Genomic DNA, 18967 nt, shown 5'->3' on the forward strand with positions numbered 1-18967 from the left:
CCATTATAATTGCTGGAGTGTCGGGTATGAGATGTTTTGTGATGTATTCAATGAGGGGAGAGGGGTCGTTTCAAGAATTCCTGGCGGAGCATAGATAAGGCATATTTGGAGGTGAATGGATTTGAAAAAGGCGCATTCCAGATTGGAAACTGAGTTAGTGTTGCAGGGTTAGCCTAAAACCTTTTTTTGCTGCTAGAAGAAGGCCGCCTCCTCTTTTTTTGAGTCTTGGGATTGAGAAGATGTCATAAATTTGCGTGGGGAGTTGATTGGTTAAAACAGAGTCCGTGGGTTTTAGCCAAGTTTCTGTGATTGCACAGATATCTGGGTTAGAGTCAAGGAGGTAGTCATTAAGGATGTGGGATTTTTTTGGAGAGAGATTGGGCATTAAACAGAGTTAAGGAGAATAAAGACAGGCCAAGTAGTTGTGTGATGGGTGAGATCATAATTGGAAGAAACCTTTTTTGGTGGATGGTGTGAAAAAATGAGTGTTTGGGCTGGGTTCTGATGAGGTTCCTGATGATGGGGATGGGGAAGGTACGCTTCATTTGGAAGGGATAGTGATGCTGGTAGGAAGAAGAGGAGCGTAGTCGATCCGCCAGGAAGACCACAGGGAAGGCCGTTCGGAGAAGGAGAAAGGAATGAGAAAGTAGGTACCGAACTTAGAGTAGGGGAAGCCCTGCGGGGCTGCACGAAGGGGGCACAAAGGGGCCAGCCCATCATACCTTTCAACTCCTTTGTGAGGGTACACCCTCATTTTGTTAATCATATTATCCTGCATCATGGACTTCAGTGACATTTTCTTAAATGTTAGAATGCCCTAATTTTAATAATTTAAAATAACATCTCTGTTATTAGTGGCAGGTTAAGTGGTGTGATCAGGAATGCTTAGAAAAAAAAGTTTCTTGAACCATTTTCAGTATTGTGATGTCCTTTAAATCTTGAATAATGCTTAAGAGAAAAGGATTTCTGACACTGAATGTTGGGCTGCATGGAGAGAGGAATGACCAGTAAGAAAAAGGAGGTGATAGTCCCCTTGTACAGGACATTGGTGAGGCCTCTCTTGGAGTATTATGTTCAGTTCTGGAGATCGTATCTCAAAAGGGACCGAGACAGGATGGAGGCGGTCCAGAGAAGGGCGACAAAAATGGTTGGGGGGGCTCCATCAAATGAATTCTGAGGAGAGGATGAAGGACTTAAATATGTATACCCTGGAGGAGAGAAGGTGCAGGGGAGATATGATACAGACCTTCAGATACCTGAAAGATTTTAATGATGCACATTTGACAAACCTTCTCCTTTGGAAAGAAATCCATAAGAAAATGCCATACTGGGTAAGACCAAGGGTCCATCAAGCCCAGCATCCTGTTTCCAACAGTGGCCAATCCAGGCCATAAGAACCTGGCAAGTACCCAAAATCTAAGTCTATTCCATGTTACCATTGCTAATGGCAGTGGCTATTCTCTAAGGGGCGGATTTTAAAACGAGCGCGAATAGCCTACTTTTGTTTGCGCTCCAGGCGCAAACAAAAGTACGCTGGATTTTAGTAGATACGCGCGGAGCCGCGCGTATCCGCTAAAATCCTGGATCGGCGCGCGCAAGGCTATCGATTTCGTATAGCCGGCGCGCGCCGAGCCGCGCAGCCTACCCTCACCTTCCCCTCCCTTCCCCTACCTAACCCACCCGCCCGGCCCTGTCTAAACCCCCCCCTTACCTTTGTCGGGGGATTTACGCCTCCCAGAGGGAGGCGTAAATCCCCGCGCGTCAGCGGGCCTCCTGCGCGCCGGGACGCGACCTGGGGGCGGGTCCGGAGGGCGCGGCCACGCCCCCGGGCCGCCCCGGGCCGTAGCCACGCCCCCGGAACGCTCCCGACACGCCCCGAAAACGCCGCGCGGTTCGGGCCCGCCCCCGACACGCCCCCCTCCGAAAACCCCGGGACTTACGCGAGTCCCGGGGCTCTGCGCGCGCCGGGAGGCCTATGTAAAATAGGCTTCCCGGCACGCAGGGCCCTGCTCGCGTAAATCCGCCCGGTTTTGGGCGGATTTACGCGAGCAGGGCTCTGAAAATCCGCCCCTAAGTGAACTTAATAGCAGGTAATAGAACTTGGGGTCACGAAATGAAACTCCAGGGAGGACAACTCAGAACTAAGATCAGGAAATATTTCTTCACGGAGAAGGTGGTGGATGCCTGGAATGCCCTTCTGGAGGAGGTGGTGAAGACAAAAATGGTGAAAGATTTCAAAAGGGGCATGGGATAAATACTGTGGATGGAAATGAGGAGAAGAGTGCATGGGGGTAACTTGCTGGTATGGCGGTTACTACCCTTAACCACAAGCCTTCATACTGTTTATGCAACTCATTATTGCTCTCTGCTTTAACGGCAGGTGGAAAAGAGGAAAAAGGGAATTAGTTTTGGATAGCAACCAATAAGGACATGAATTTTATGGTCTGGGAAAACAAGCATGGGGGTAACTTGCTGATGCAGCTGTTACTACCCTTAACCAATAAGCCTGATACTTGTGATGCAATACCAACGTTGTTCTCTGCTTCAACAGCAAGGGATAACAGGGATTGGATTCAGACAGCAACCAACAAGGGCCCTGACTTCAACAGTTTTGGAAACTAAGTATAGGGGTAACTTGTATGGCACAGAGTTGCCACCCCCTGATGATACGTTTATGGAGGAGATCTGTATAGTGCAGCTTGTGCTACCATAAACTTGCTGGGCAGATTGGATGGACCATTTGGTTCTTTTCTGCTGTCATTTCTGTGTTTCATGTTGAGTGAATTTTCAAAAGCATATTCACATGCAAAATGCCATTTTACCCTAGTGCATAGGCCTTATGAAAATAACCCTGGGGTTGTATGCATAAAAGTACCACGGAAGCAATTTCATGCATACTTTTACATACATGCACTACATATGTAGGAGTAATTGGAATTTAATAATTTATTAATATTGCAAACTATTGTTCAGCATTTTTTTTTAAATAAGAACAAGGATTCATGAGTTTTTTTCAATTAAAATATAATTAATATAGTAGTTGTTTCAGTAATTTAAGAGTTAGATGCATTTTTCACATTTTCTAAAATAGCACAACAGATTGACCAAAAGTTTGCACAGATTTAATTTGAGAAATTAGACTATCTACCCCTAAAACTAAGAGAAAATTCAGATCTTGAGTTAGTTTGCATCTGGGTTCGTCCATATGCAGGTCTAAAAGGCTCAACAGTTGGATTCAGGCATCACAGGTCAGCATCTGTTTTCTAACACTGACAATCAGACAGAGATGCTGGCAGGCGTATTGATGCTGGCCCTGAGGGTGCCATCTGTTAGTACTGGTGAGATATTTCTGATGACAGGCTTTTTGGCTCATTAAACTCACTTTTATAGAAGTGAATAGGCATAATGCATGCTTAGTCAATGCATATGAATGAGAGCCAAGCACAGCTTTTCATTGGAAGTTCTTCACTTTTTATAAGATGTGAAGAGTTCATTTTAGCATAGAGAACTGCATGGTCTCAAAATGACATTAGAGATACTGTAAGTGCTTCAAGTATTGTCCAAGTTATTTTGTTTGAGCAAGGTTTAAAGTCTGGTGGCAGTGCCTAGGCATTCGTTCTGCAGTGCGTTTCTCAGTTCTGTCACATATATACAAGACTATCCATAATGCTTTGCTGTCCTTCCATTTTGTTTGGTTCAAAAAGAGCAAGCTCCTTCAAGATATGCTCAGAATATGGTGGTCTGAATTATTCCACAACTTGAAAGAGACAGGGGTTGAGTCGGGGTGGGGAAACAATTTATGTACATAATTTTCTAAAATCAGATGAATGCGGTTAAATATATGCATGAAAATTTCATTTGCTCCCATGCAAGCATAAATGTGCATGTGTATGCTGTGCTCGAAAGTTCGTAAACCCGCTTTTGTTCATGCGGATTTCAGACCTAAGCACTGTAAGGTGAATTTTAAAAGTCCGGTGTGCGCCAAAACCGGGAAATAGGTGTGCAACTTGGGCCAGGGCGCGCTGAGCGGATTTTTAAAGCCACTTGCATATGTACATAGTTGCTGCTACGCGAACCAATGAAAAGTTCCAAAAAGGTGCATGGCATTCCTGGATTTCACATTGAAATCTGTGTGCAAATACTTATGCACACAGGCATGCGCTGGGGTTCCCTGTCATTTATTTATTTATTTATTTAAAGACTTTTTTATACCGAAGATCATGTACAAGTACATATCGCTTCGGTTTACAGAGAACCAACAGTTGGAAATTACAGCAAACAATATGAACAAAATGGAACAAAAAATGAACAAGCAAACAATATGAACAAAATGGAACAAAAAATGAACAAGAATAGAATTGAACATGGATTACAAGAGGGGATTAAGGGGAATAGCGAAAAGGTAAACATGAGAATCAAACATGGAATATATGATAAGGAGTAAGGGGAACTTCGAGCAGTTAACACGTCCGAACCTAAGTACTATAATGTAGGGTCAGGTAAGGGACTTTAAGTAAATGCTCTTGAGAAGAGCCAGGTCATGTAACTTTAGTTCTGCTGTGGATGATGTGCAGGTTATAAAATAAAGACAGACAGATTAGCGGGGTTTTAAGGGTCGAGGCTAACAGGGGAGAAGGGAGACTATTAAATTAGGTGGGTTTTGAAGTCCTATCGCTTACCTGAGCGAACTGAGAACGAACTGGTAAAACTGGTAATGGCATTGGCGCACATCTTTTGAAATCCCCCCCCCCCAACTTATGCGGTAGAAGCGGCATTTGTGCACAAAGGCTTGCGCCCATTTAAAATTGCGCACACATGTGCGTGGCTGGTCTGTTTTATGATATGCACGCATATACGTGTGTATGTTATAAAATGGCTGCATCCCTGAGCACAGCCGACGAACGTGCGCACATTTGTGCCTTGCATGCCTGTTTAAAAGTCAGTCAGTTAGAAATTTGGGCTCCCTATGTATTACTTTGTCAACATATGTAAAACTGAAATGCCAGTAAAGTTATCTGAATCCTTAAGGATATAGCTTAAGTAGGTTTTATGTTAATCTGAAATAAGTTCAGTTTCTTGTTTCTCTATTAATACTGTTGGGTTTTTTTTCCGTAAATTGTGATCTGCCAAGAGCAGAATATAAATTTTTGTCAAATAATAAAAATATATTTCATGAATATTAATTGTGGAAATCCTGCCTTGTTTGCAGCTCTCGAGGATCAGCATTTGCCATCCTCAACCAGCACTCTGTGATAAGCTTGTTGTACTTAAGCTCTGTGTCATTATTAAAAAAAAAAATCATCAAATTACCTGCACAGTCCATTGTTCGCTGAGGGTTACAGAAAGAAAATCAGTGTAAGAATTTGATGTAATCACTCAAGGGAGGGCATTAAGTAAAACTACTGCAGCAGCATATAACTTTAAAAGAAGGGAGACTGATAGAATGAGGAATTTAGGGAAAAATTAAAAGCAGTTGGAAAGGGTAAAAGTTTGTTTGAGGCATGGCTTTGTTTAAAAGTATTATCTTGGAAGCCCAAATAAAATGTATTCTATGCATTAAAGGAATACCAAATGACTACCTGTATTATTTAATGGAGAGTTGAAAGAGCTAAAAGAGCATCATAAAAAAAAAAAAAAAAGGAAAGCAGACTCAAATGAAGAAAACATGCAAGAGCATAAGAACTGGCAAATTAGATGTAAAACACTAAGACAATTTGAGACAATTTGATAAGAAACTTGCCAGAGAGGTAAAAATTTAATTGTAAACTTTCAAGTACATTCAAAGCAAAAAGCCTGTGAAGAGGGAGTCATTTGGGCTACTAGATGCCCCATGGGTAAAAAGAGTGTTCAGCAGAAAATCTGAATTCTTTGCCTCAGTCTTTAGAGGATGTTGGGAACATAACCACACCGGAGGCATTTTTTGATGGGGATGATTCAGCGGAACTAAAACAAATCTCTATCATAATGGAGGGAGTTTGGCAAACTAAATAGAAACAAATCTCTAGGACCAGATTGCATCCACCCCAGAGGGAGTCCTGAAAGATTTCAAACTTGAAATTGCAAACTTGTTACTAGTAATCTGCAGCCTATCATTTAAAACAGCCATAATACCTGAGGACAGGAGGGTGGCCATTGTAATACAGATTTTTAAAAAGGGCCCCTCCCAAGAATGAACTAGGAATCTATAGACCAGTGAGCCTGATGTTGGTTCTGGGCAGAATGGTAGATGCTATTTTTAAAAACACAATCACTGGCCATATAGATAGTCCTGGCTTAATGATTTATTCTGAACCCTCGTACTTTTTCAGGAGACAGTCACCTGCTTGTGCTGTGGCAATACAGAATAGACAATATAAACTGCCAAATACTACAGGAGAAAGGAAATTGTCCATAGGCCAGGTAGTCCTTGATTATATATGCTGGTTGCTGTTTGGGTCATGCAGTTTATTAATTAGCATGCCATCTTAACATTCTGTGAAACTACTGTTACAAAGTATTGTTTGTTTGTTCAAGGTTTCGTACGTGCTGCAAGACTGGTGGCTTTCCTACTGGTGAGTTATTTTTTTCTTTGTCATTTTCAAAAAAGAGATTGGGTATGACTAGCAGGAAACCTTATGCTGTGCAGAAGGACTAGAAAAGCCTGTTCCAAGAAAAAGGTTTGAGCTTATTCAACCATCTCCTTTTGCTTAACTGGACCAAAATTGTTGGTGGAGTATGATTTACAGTAATTGATAGCTGTGTGAGCACAGAGTAGAGTTTACATTTTAAATCTGGACTTAAAGCTATATCATGTACCTGGTAGAGATAAATGACTTAAATCTGCTTCTGCTTTTACGCTGATGATCCCTTTCTCTGTCTGTCCCTTTCCCTCCTTTAACTACTGCTCAGGTATATGTCCATGCTGTCTCTCAAGGGATGGCCAGTCAAAGTTTCAAGTTAGACAATGCTTCTTTTCTTTTCCCATGATAAACTTTCTTGTATTGTCCTGTTTTTTTCATGCACATTTCTCTCCCAATCTCTGCTAGGAACTTGGATGTTCTGCCTCAGCCTTGTTTTACTTTCCCTGTCTATACACCCTTATTGGTGAAATCCTGTTATCTGTGTGTGTTGTTTCAATATCTATCACTTTGTTCCTTAATTTTATTTTTTTTTCAAACTGCACCAAATTATCCCTTGTCATCCGCATTATCTCTGTTCTCGATTATTGCAATTCCCAAATCAGTGGCTTCTCTACCTCCAGTCTATGCCTTTTTAAATCCATGCAGAATGCATTCACATGACATACCTGTTCCTGTTACAAAATTATATATTTTCCCATATTTTTTTTAATTATCTTTTCTGCGTTAGGTGTTTTTTTTTTAATGACTTTATGCTTGGTTAGAAAAGCTAATGTAAACTACTCTTATCCTTCATCACCTATACTGGCTGCTTGTAAAACGATGCCCTCAAAAAAAAAAAAAAAAAAAGAGAGAGAAAACTTGGTTCTTGCTTTCCTCTGCACACACAGTTTTGTCCATATTTCATCTGTGGTCTCTTCTGCTTAAAGAGTGATGCCAGGCCGGTGCGCAGATGCCACATGTAACTTGGCGCCATGCCTAGAGCTGGTGGGGGAGGGTTGTCCGCCAAAGAACTTAATGTGTGGCGATGTGGCACTGGTTGGCAGTTCAGGGCTGCCTTCGTGCTCCTGGTGCTGTGGTGATAATGGGAGGCACTGGCTTTGTATACGCTGATGTGTTTGGCATACTGCCATTGCAGTGGTGATGACGCCAGGAGCACATGAAAGGAAGGAGGTGGAGTAACCCAAATGGGGGCAGTACAGGAGGCACTGGAGGAGGGACCATGCAAGTTGGGGGCTTTAAATTGCCAGGGGTTGGATCCTTAAGTTCGGGGAGGCTGGACTGGGGGACATTGGACTTAATTTGTCCCTTTTGTTCTTGCTCCATGTGCTGCAGGTAGTTTCCTCGTTTGCTGCAGCCTTAAACTGGAGAGTGCTACCCCACCAGCTGCCGGAAACTCTGGACATTTTTTTTTTTTAAATATATCTCAGCCGATTCAGAGTTTAATTAGACAAATTACAGCCTCAGCCTGCAGGCATAACTAGATTTCCCCGTGGAACTTGGAAGAGGCAAAAAGGCAGCAGGGCAAGGCAGGGATTTGCTGCCTTTTTGCCTCTTTCAAGTTCCACGGGGCAATCTAGTTATGCCCACAGGCTGAGGCTGCCGAACTACAGCCCAGGCTCGTCTGTTATCCTGGTGGGGAGGAGCCGCTAACGCTACACTATCCTTCAAGGAATTGGGGAGTGCACAGACCTTGGTCCCCCTTGACAGGCGCAAAAGCCATAGGAGAGGTGGCAGAGGTTCAACCCAGGTTCCTCCGGACATGTCAGCAATGGGAGGGGTGCAGCCAGATGGGGCAACTCAGCAGGGGGAGCAGGATCAGGGCATGGCAGCGAGTGGGACAGCCGGAAACTCAGTCCCAGCAGCTGGCTAGCTGGATGCTGGGAGACCATGCCTTGACCCACCCTGCCTGTTCCACCCTGCTGGGGGGGGGGTGTTACCCAGCTGGGGGAACGCAGCCTGGTATCTACCCAGCACTCCCTTATCCTATGCTTCCTGGTCAGGCCCCTCCTTGGAGGCAGGATAAGGCCGTGTCCTCGGGATGGCAAGCCTGGACAGGCCCCAGCACATCTTGTTTTTACCCTGCAAGCCCTAAACATGGCTGGCAATTCGGCAGTAGCATCACTCCCAGGCCACGGTCATCCGCTCATACCCCATGGCTGCAGCCCCAAGTGAGCCTCTTTATGCCAGCTCCTCAGTCAGCACAAATCACTGTTGCTCCGCACCATGCGTTGAGGTCTCGCCCAGAGCAGATCGAGCCTGGTCTTCAGGAGCATCAGCGAGCGCTGAACCTGTCTCTTCCGCAGAGGTGGTCTCGGATATCACATCTGATCCATAAGAACATAAGAAATTGCCATGCTGGGTCAGACCAAGGGTCCATCAAGCCCAGTATCCTGTTTCCAACAGAGGCCAAACCAGGCCACAAGAACCTGGCAATTACCCAAACACTAAGAAGATCCCATGCTACTGATGCAATTAATAGCAGTGGCTATTCCCTAACTAAACTTGATTAATAGCTGTTAATGGACTTCTCCTCCAAGAACCTATTCAAACCTTTTTTGAACCCAGCTACACTAACTGCACTAACCACATCCTCTGGCAACAAATTCCAGAGCTTTATTGTACATTGAGTGAAAAATAATTTTCTCCGATTACTCTTAAATGTGCTACTTGCTAACTTCATGGAATGCCCCCTAGTCCTTCTATTATTCGAAAGTGTAAATAACCAAGTCACATCTACTCTGTCAACACCTCTCTTGATCTTAAAGACCTCTATCATATCCCCCCTCAGTCGTCTCTTCTCCAAGCTGAACAGCCCTAACCTCTTCAGCCTTTCCTCATAGGGGAGCTGTTCCATCCCCTTTATCATTTTGGTTGCCCTTCTCTGTACCTTCTCCATCGCAACTATATCTTTTTTGAGATGAGGCGACCAGAATTATACACAGTATTCAAGGTGCAGTCTCACCATGGAGCGAAATAGAGGCATTATGACTTTTTCCGTTCTATTAACCATTCCCTTCCTAATAATGCCTTACATTCTATTTGCTTTTTTGACTGCTGCAGCACACTGAGCTGACGATTTTAAAGTATTATCCACTATGATGCCTAGATCTTTTTCTTTTTCCTGGGTGGTAGCTCCTAATATGCAACCTAACATCGTGTAACTACAGCAAGGGTTATTTTTCCCTATATGCAACACCTTGCACTTGTCCACATTAAATTTCATCTGCCATTTGGATGCCCAATCTTCCAGGCTTGCAAGATCCTCCTGTAATGTATCACAGTCTGCTTGTGATTTAACTACTCTGAATAATTTTGTATCATCCGCAAATTTGATAACCTCACTTGTCGTATTCCTTTCCAGATCATTTATATATATATTGAAAAGCACCGGTCCAAGTATAGATTGCTGAGACACTCCACTGTTTACCCTTTTCCACTGAAAAAATTGACCATTTAATCTTACTCTCTGTTTCCTGTCTTTTAACCAGTTTGTAATCCACGAAAGGACATCACCTCCTATCCCATGACTTTTTAGTTTTCGTAGAAGCCTCTCATGAGGGACTGTCAAATGCCTTCTGAAAATTCAAATACACTACATCTACTGGTTCACCTTTATCCACGTTTATTAACCCCTTCAAAAAAATGAAGCAGATTTGTTAGGCAAGACTTCCTTTGGTTAAATCCATGTTGACTGTGTTCCATTAAATCATGTCTTTCTATATGCTCTACGATTTTGATCTTGAGAATAGTTTCCACTATTTTGCCCGAAACTGAAGTCAGGCTCACTGGTCTATAGTTACCCGGATCGCCCCTGGAGCCTTTTTTAAATATTGGGGTTACATTGGCCACCCTCCAGTCTTCAGGTACAATGGATGATTTTAATGATAGGTTACAAATTTTAACTAATAGATCCTACCATAGCTTGGGGTTCAATAACTGGCAACATAGCCATCAGCTGGTGAATCTAATGTTATTACTAATGGGGTTGAAGGGGGCGGAGCCATGGGGTGCTGTTAATGGTGGGGAAAGGTCACAGGCACAAACACAAGTGCAGAGTTAGGATGCACTCCCATTCTGGCACATCCAGCAGCTGGAATTCCTTCCTTTCTGTCATCTTCTGCTTCACAGGATTCTTCACTCTTGGGTTGCCCACTCTGAGCATCCCTAAATAGTTGTGGCAGGGCATCCCACGTTCCCTCCACATTAGGCATTGGCAGTATGTTGATATTTTCAGGCATAGGAGGAGGGTCAGCTCCCGGAAAGGGCGCAGGCAGCATGAGCCATGGGTAGGTGAGAAAAGGGTGGCTAGGAACATCAATAATTGGATTTGTTACTTCACTTGACTGGCGTCAATAGTTCAGAGGGCCGATCCCTTGCGGCATATGGCCATGTGGCCGTACTTGCACACTATTATCGTTGCTCATTCAGAATATGAGAGATTTGCTTGGCTCAACTATGACAAGTTGTTCAGAGAGAGAATGGCGGACACTCCTACCATAGCTTGGGGTTCACACGATGTAGAACTGTGGCTCACCAGCATGACCGGAAGAAACTCTGATGCGTCTGCGAGCAACTGGACCTGGCAAAGCCAAAGCAATGCACAAGATCAGGGGCTTTCAGGGACTAAAACTTCAGAGGCATGCTGGCGATACAACAAAGGGGGCTGCTGGGTACAGGAATGCAAGTACAAGAAATCTGTACCACCTGAGCCGCAAGCCACCCAGCCACAAAATGCCCCAAGAAGGGTCATGGTGGAAGGGGTAAATAACTTATTAGATAGGTCCCCCACCCCGGAGCAGTGGCCCTTACTGGAGAGGAGCTTAAGGTTCTATCCTGAGCTACAAGCCGCCACTACACTGTTGGACTGCTTTAAGAAGGGCTTTAGAATATCTTGCCAGGGTCCCTCCATCACCACCTTGTGCAGAAATGTGCCTTCTGCATCCCCATTTGATCCTGTAATGAGAAAAAAGTTGACAGCCGAACTAAAATTAGGTAGGATAGTAGACCCATTCCTGCATCCTCCTTTTCCTGACATGAATCTTTCATCCTTGGTGGTGGTCCCAAATAAAGAGCTGGGCAAGTATAGGTTGATCCACAACTTATCTTTTCCAGCTGGTGGATTGGTCAATGATTTCATCCCTCAGGAGTCATGCATGATGCACTATGCTTCGTTGTAAGTAAGCTCCATTTCAGATGCTTACTTTGAGGACTTCAGCACCTTCCTGCACTGGGAGCTGTCTCAGATCACGAGTTTGAGCATAGTTCACTACCTGGACGACTTTGTCTTTATCTGCCCCCCATGGCTCGTATTTATGCTCTGTGCTTTTCAAAAGCTTTCAAAGTCTCATGCACACCCTCTGGGTCCTACTGGCTGCTGACAAATTAGAGCCTGCAACCACGGTTTTCACATTTCTTGGTATCGAGTTAGACTCCACCCTCATGGTCTCCAGACTCCTTGTTGACAAAGTTCAGAAGCTGTCCCTGTTTGTCTTCAGCTTGTGCTTATACGCAAGATTATCTTCTCAGCCGCTCAGTCCCTTATCGGGAGTATGGCATTTGCAAGTAGAGTCATCCCCATGGGCTGAGCATTCTTGCACAGGTTGATATTAGCATCTATAGCAGTTAGGAAGAGGCATTTCAGGTTAAGGGTCACGTACTTGATGCGTGAGTATTTGGGGATATGGGAGTGATTCCTGGCCTACTTTAATGGCAAGGTCATCTAGCTACCCCTACTAGTATCCAGTGTTGACCTGAAACTGTTCTCAGATGCCTCGGGCGGTTTGCGGTTTGATACATATTGCCAAGGAGCATGGTGTGCAGAAACGTGGCCAATAGAATGGACTCAATCAGGTGTCATATTGTTACGCTCAACGGCCGCAGGGCCCCACGGCTGGCTTCACTCACCCCTCGCCGCCCACTCGTGGCAGCTCTCGGTTTCCTGGCAGCAGCATGGAGCCGCTGCAGACGCACATCACCCCAGCCCTGGTCCTCCGAAGCTCCGGCTCATGTGGTGGCTGAGACGCCGCCGACCTCCTCCCACATCCGGGCCCTCCCTAGGTGCACTTATCAGCCGCTCCGGCCCATTTAAAGGGCCAGCGGCAGGAAAAGGGTACTCTGCCCCCACTGAAAACGTCGGTCCCTCCGGCCTATTTAAAGGCCGCCTCTGGCTCCAGCAAACTGACTTGATAACGTTTCCCATGTTCCTGCCTCAGTGGTCCTGCCTCAGCAGTCCTGTTGCAGCCTTCCTGCTCCAGCACTCTGATCCCGGCTCTCCGATTCCAGTGCTTCCGCTCTGGTTCCTGTTCTTGTCCCCTTCGGGTCCTTCTCTGGCTTCGGATCTTGGACCGCACCTAACTACTATCTACTGCGGTCCGCCGTTGACCTCGTACCGAACCCGACCCTCGCCTTCTGCTGGCTGCCTCTGACCTCGGACTGGACCTGACCACCGCCTAGTGCTGCCCGCCTCTGACCTCGGACCGGACCTTACCACGCTTCCTTCTGCCTACCTCCAGCCTCGCCTGACCTGTGCCAGCCCGGCCTCCGGTCCCAGCTCCAGTCCCTACGGACCAGGCTTGGCCTGCCTCTCGCCTACCTCAGGCTCAAGACCCCAAAACATCTGTCTCTTCTGGCCACTCTCCTGGGACCAGCCACTCAGAGGCCCACCCAAGGGCTCAACCTGCGTGGAACGAGGGCTGGGAGTGGCGAAGCTCCTGTTGACCTCTGCTTCCTGTTCGGCCTCACCTCCCGTCGGTGGGGACCTGTGGGGTCCATCCCCACTGGTAGCGTCAACACCACCTTGGGCCAGTGGTCCACAATCCCTAACAGATTGCCAAGTAGTCCGTGGACCCAGTGGAGGCTTCCGCTTTGCAGGTCATTCCAGGCCTGGCACAGAAATCCCTCGAGCAACAGAAGGTTTTGGAAACTTGCGATGGCAGTGGAAAACCTTGGGATCCGCCTCGACTCCGCCGTCTCGGCAGGCCCACCTGCATCCCCTGCCCCAAGCTACACAGCTCTCATGCCAACCCCCCAACCTGTCATGCCACTCCCAATGCCTCTGCGCTTCTCCGAGGATCCTCAACAGTGCCGAGGCTTACTAAACCAATGCAACATGCATTTCTGCCTCCAGTCCACTCTTTTCCAGATGAGATGATGAAGACCACCTACATTCTCTCACTTCTGGATGGGAAAGCCCTGGCCTGGGCTTCGCCCTTGTGGGAGTGCGCGGACCCAGACTTATGGGACTTGCCTGGCTTTCTGGCCCTCTTTCACTCCGTCTTCGATGACCCAAGTCTGCAGTCGGCCCCCAGTTCGGCCCTTCTCCATATGCGCCAGGGTTCTCGACCCTTGATAGATTATGTCATTGAATTCTAGATCCTGGCTTCAGAACTTGACTGGGGGGCAGACTGCCTGCGTTCCATCTTCCTCGAGGGTTTAGCTGCCCGGATAAAGGATGAACTAGCAGCCTACGAGTTGCCCGGCTCTCTGGATGCCCTCATCGATCTCGCCGGGTGCATAGACCGATGTCTTCAGGAGCGATCCCGCGAGTTGCAGTCCTCTAAGAAGCACTTTCCTGCCTCCCAACACTTCCGGTGTTCCCCTTCTCCCAAATCTGGTCCTACCTCGTTGGGGATGCCCGGGGACAAACCCATGCAACTGGGCCACAGCAAGCTCACGCTGGAGGAATGCCTTCGACGCCGACAGTCCGGCCTCTGTTTGTACTGTGGAGGATCCGGCCACATGATAGCCCGCTGTCTGGTGCGGACAGTAAACCCACGGGCCTAGGTTCTGATGGGGGACTGCTCCTAGGCCTGACTTTGCCAACTCCTCCACTAACCCTTCTGGTCACTCTCTCGGTAGGAAGCCGGGACTTCCACACCCTGGTGGACTCTGGAGCAGGGGGCAACTTTATCCTGAAGCAACTGGTGGAACATTTCCAGATTTCCCACTTGCCGCTCCCCGGTGCCCCTCATGCTCTCTTCCATTCAAGGTGAACCCCTGCCGGGCAGGGTCACTCACACCCACTGCTCCACTCAAACTTCACACCGGCTCCCTGCACGTGGAGCTCCTAACATTCCACATCCTCAACAAGGCCGTACACCCCTTGGTCCTCAGCCTGCCCTGGCTCCAGCAACTCCCCAGTTCGATCGGGCTGCGCTGCAACTGTCTCGCTGGGGCCCATCCTGCCACACTTCCTGCCTGGAAGCTGTTGCTCCCCCAACATTGTCTAGCAACCTCGCTCCTTCCTTCTGGCCTGCTGCCCAGTACGTGTCTTTCTCAGACGTTTTTTCCAAGAAGGCTACCGACACTCTGCCACCTCATCACTCCTACAACTGTGCCATTAATCTCATGCCTAACATGGAGGCTCCCCAGGGCAGGATCTACCCGCTGTCTCCAGCGGAGACCCAGGCTATATCTGAATACGGCCGTGAAAATCTGGGCAAGGGCTTCATACACCGATCCACCACTTCTGCGGGAGCATGCTTTTTCTTCTTAGGGAAGAAGCACAGGATGCTTCGCCCCTGCATCGACTATTGCGGCCTAAACGCCATTACTCTAAAGCAGCGCTTCTCAAACAGTGTGTTGCCAAGCACCGGCAGGTGTGTCACATGCTCTCAGTCTTTCCCGCTGCTCTTCCTTCCCTGCTGCCATTGCCACTGGGCTAACAGCACGTTCAAGCCCAATGGGAACAGCAGCGTTGTTAGAGAAGCTGTGGCACCCGCAGCTGGCCTTTTCTTCTTCCCGCGCCTGCCCCGGAACAGGAAGTGATATGCAGTGCAGTGTGCGGGAAGAGCATGTGTGTGTTGTGGAAACGCGGGTAGCGGTTCCATCTTTGGTGTTTTCGTGTGCCCTGGTCCCTGATACAGCTGCAGAGGAGCTCCGGCAAGCACCGAGGCAGATGAGAGGTGCCCCAGCATGGGCTGAAGATGGAGACTGTTGACCTCAACCACAGCCACACCTGTATGCAGCAGAAAAGACCCAAACAACGCAATGTTGGTCTCGTGACTACTCCAATCCCTTTCAGACCTGCTGCATGGAGCAACAACTACGACAGGGCGGACAGTGATCAGAGGATGAGGACATCAAAGATGAAGACTTGAAGTGAGACAAGACCCAGGATACGTGAAGTGGAACATCACTCTGGATACGAGGTAAGACGAGACTTCGACACATGAAGAATGCAGTCTGGATACTTGGAGTGAAAAGGAACTCTGGTCACGTATATGAAGAAACTCTGGAAGGCCATGAGTTGCTTGAAGAAGACTTGGTCGGTACCAGACGTCACGCGCCCTACACAATCTAGCTGGACTGGTCTCGGACCACGCAGGCAGCACGCCCTACACAGCCGGGGTAGGCTGGTTGCGGACCACGCTAGTGGGTCCCCACACAAGTTGGCAGAGCTGAGTCGGTACTGCACATCACGCGCCCATATTCTCAGCCAATGAAGACAGGTCACGGACCACGCTGGTGGTTCCCCACACAGAGAAGATAGGAGATGAAGTGAAGACTCCGAAGCCTGTTCCAAATGCACCCTGCACAGCTGATAAAGGCCAGGCAGGGCCATGCCGGAACGATCAGATAAATAGAGTCCATTCGTGAAGTGGAGGCAGGGTGCAGGCTCCGAGGATCCAGGCAAGGTTTAGGGATCAAGGGGATGCCTCTACGATTAAGGTTAAAATAAGAAGCTGGAACCTCTTGGAGACTTGCACTGCCAGGACGAAGATGTACCGGATAAAGAAGACATCAAGATGAGACATCTGGAGACCTTGAGACGATGAAGATGAAGACATAGTGTGAGGACATCAGGAAGACACAGGATCCTACATATAAGGAAGTGCCTTGAGAAGCAGGTGACAAGAAGTCCTAAGGAGGACTGGCTCCTTGCAAAGGCCAGGAAGGAATGAAAGCAGGACCTTTTTATACTGAAGAATGGGCGACTTCTTGATGACATCACTGGTGAACCTCCTCTCTCGCTGTGCCTTTAAGAAGGGAGAAGAGGCACGGCTTCGCCCCCTAGGAGAGGGGGCAGGACCTTGGACAGTGGCCCTGCAACTCTGAGGAGAAGAAGCAGTGCCCGACGCTGGAACTTAGGCCTCAGAACAGACCCGGCAAAAGGCAGTCTCCCCAGCCACAGGAGGAAGGTTTCTGGCGGCTCCAGGCGCCGGGCAAGGACAGGGATGTAGGCCCTCTTCCACCTAGAAATACCTTTGGCGGTCTCCAGACCGCGGGGAATGCCATCAGCGATCCCCTGAGCACAGGAGGTGCCTCAGCGCGGCTCCTGCTGCCAGAGGAGAGCGTTGCCGGGTGACACTGAGCGGCTCCAGCCACATAAAAACAGCGTCGGCGGCCCCAGGCCACAGGAAGGCAGTAACAGTGCGGCCCCAGCCGTGACAAAAGAATTTGGCGGCCCCAGGACCGCATGCAGGACACAAGGCAGAATCGTAACAGTGTGTAAGTGTTGTGAGAGAGAGCATGTGTGTGATTGAGAGAAACTGGTCAGAGAGGTGATGTGTGTATATGTGAGAGACAATAAAAGTGACTGGTCAGGGAGATGACTGGAGTGTATGTGAGAGACTGAGAGATTGGTCAGGGAGGTGACTGAAGTGTGTGTGTGTGTGAGAGAGAGAAAAAGCATGGAAATGAGAAATCTGGGTATGTGAGAAAGCATGGGAGTAAGAAGCCTGATGTGGGGGTGTGTGTGAAAGAAAGCATGGGAGTGAGAAGCCTGTATATGTGAGAGAGAGCATGGGAGTGGGAAGCCTGTGTGTGTGTGTGTGTGTGTGTATGCATGAGAGAGAGAGACTGGTTATTAAGGTGACAGGGTGTGAGAGAGAGAGACTGGTTAGTGTGTGTGTAAGAGAGAGAAAGTTATTATGGGAATGAGAAGCCTGTGCATGTGGAGAGAGTGAGCATGGGAGTGAGAAACCTGGGTGTGTGGGTGTGTATGAGACACAGCATGGGAGTGACAAGCCCGTATATGTAAGACAGAACACGGGAGTGAGTAGCCTGTGTGTATGGCATGAGAGAAACTGTTCAGGAAGGTGACTGGTGTGCGTGTCAAAGACTGGTTGGGAAATTATTGGTGTGTGAGAGACAGAAACTGGTCATGGGGGTATGACTGGTATGGTGTGTGTGTGTGTGTGAGAGACAGAGAAGACTGGTCATTGGCCCTAAGGAAGAGGACCATGAGTATAGAGTGCTGCTTCTGGTGTGTGCTACGGCCTGCATGAAAGAGGACAGGAGCTGCTGGAGGGGGTAAGTAAAGGTGGCTTTTTAAGTTTATCTTTCTTGATTGACTGCCATTTTAATTATTTAATATTATGTGATGTGTCTGCTTTTTTGAAATATTTTGTTGGTGTTTGGAGAATTTTTAATAGTTTTTATGAGTTTTTAATTGTTGGATGTTATTCTGTTCATAGCTGTTTTGAAACATTTATTCTGCTTATTAGTATAGTTTTACAATTATTTCTGTGCGGTGATCTGTAGCTGCTTGCTAGTTCTGTTTTCCTAATAGGAGGTGTATTGGTGTTTAGGGCCTGATTTAATATTTGTAGTAGTGCCTTTTCATAGGGTTGTTACTGGTTGAGTGCATTCCATAATACAGGTGTAATTGTGTGCGGATTAGTTTATGTACATAACTGCAGATCCTGGGAGTATGTTAGGTAGGTTCTGTGTGTGTTACTGAGGTGAGATATTTTACTAGCATGTAAGTGTTTCTATCAGTCTTATTTGTTGTGTTTTCTCAAGAGGACATGCATTGGTGGCAAACTGCTGTCTTTTCATAAATAGGGCTATTGAGCCTGGTAGTAGAAGGAGTTTGAGTTGCTGTTACTGAGATGACACCAGAACCAGAATATCTTTTTTGTAGGGTAAGTTGTATGGGGAATGTCGTAATTCTGCTTTACATCCATTATTGTGGGTCAGGGGGGGTTCCCGTGGATGCAAACTATACTTTTACATCTAGCCCCTTGAAGATCATGGGTTCAGTGTGTCATGCATGTGAGAACCATTTGTCAGGTGTGTCCTGACAGAAAAAGGGTTGAGAATCAGTGCTCTAAAGGACCGCTATCCCCTGCCGCTTATTGCAGAACTCTTTGACTGACTCCAAGGGGCCAAAGTATTCTCCAGATTGGATCTTCGAGGGGCATTCAATCTGGTCCGTATCTGGAAGGGTGATGAATAGAAGACTGCCTTCAACACCAGAGACGGCCATTACAAATATCTAGTGATGCCTTTTGGTCTTTGTAATGCGTCGGCTGTCTTCTAAAACCTGATGAATGATGTATTCCGGGACATGCTGTATGAGTGCGTAGTGGTATACTTCGACGACATCCTGGTGTTTTCCAAGG

General features: G+C 47.3%; 1 protein-coding gene across 1 annotated transcript in view; it reads left to right on the forward strand.

Moving 5' to 3' along the window:
• ABCC4 (ATP binding cassette subfamily C member 4) overlaps nucleotides 1-18967 on the forward strand; it is a 1099276-nt gene that overhangs the window by 419092 nt on the left and 661217 nt on the right. Inside the window, exon 17 of the mRNA XM_029604735.1 lies at nucleotides 6514-6551. Coding sequence (XP_029460595.1) covers nucleotides 6514-6551 — 38 coding nt within the window. The remainder of the gene's footprint in view (nucleotides 1-6513; nucleotides 6552-18967) is intronic.

Source organism: Rhinatrema bivittatum, chromosome 5 (assembly GCF_901001135.1).
Source record: "Rhinatrema bivittatum chromosome 5, aRhiBiv1.1, whole genome shotgun sequence".
Lineage (NCBI taxonomy): Eukaryota > Metazoa > Chordata > Amphibia > Gymnophiona > Rhinatrematidae > Rhinatrema > Rhinatrema bivittatum.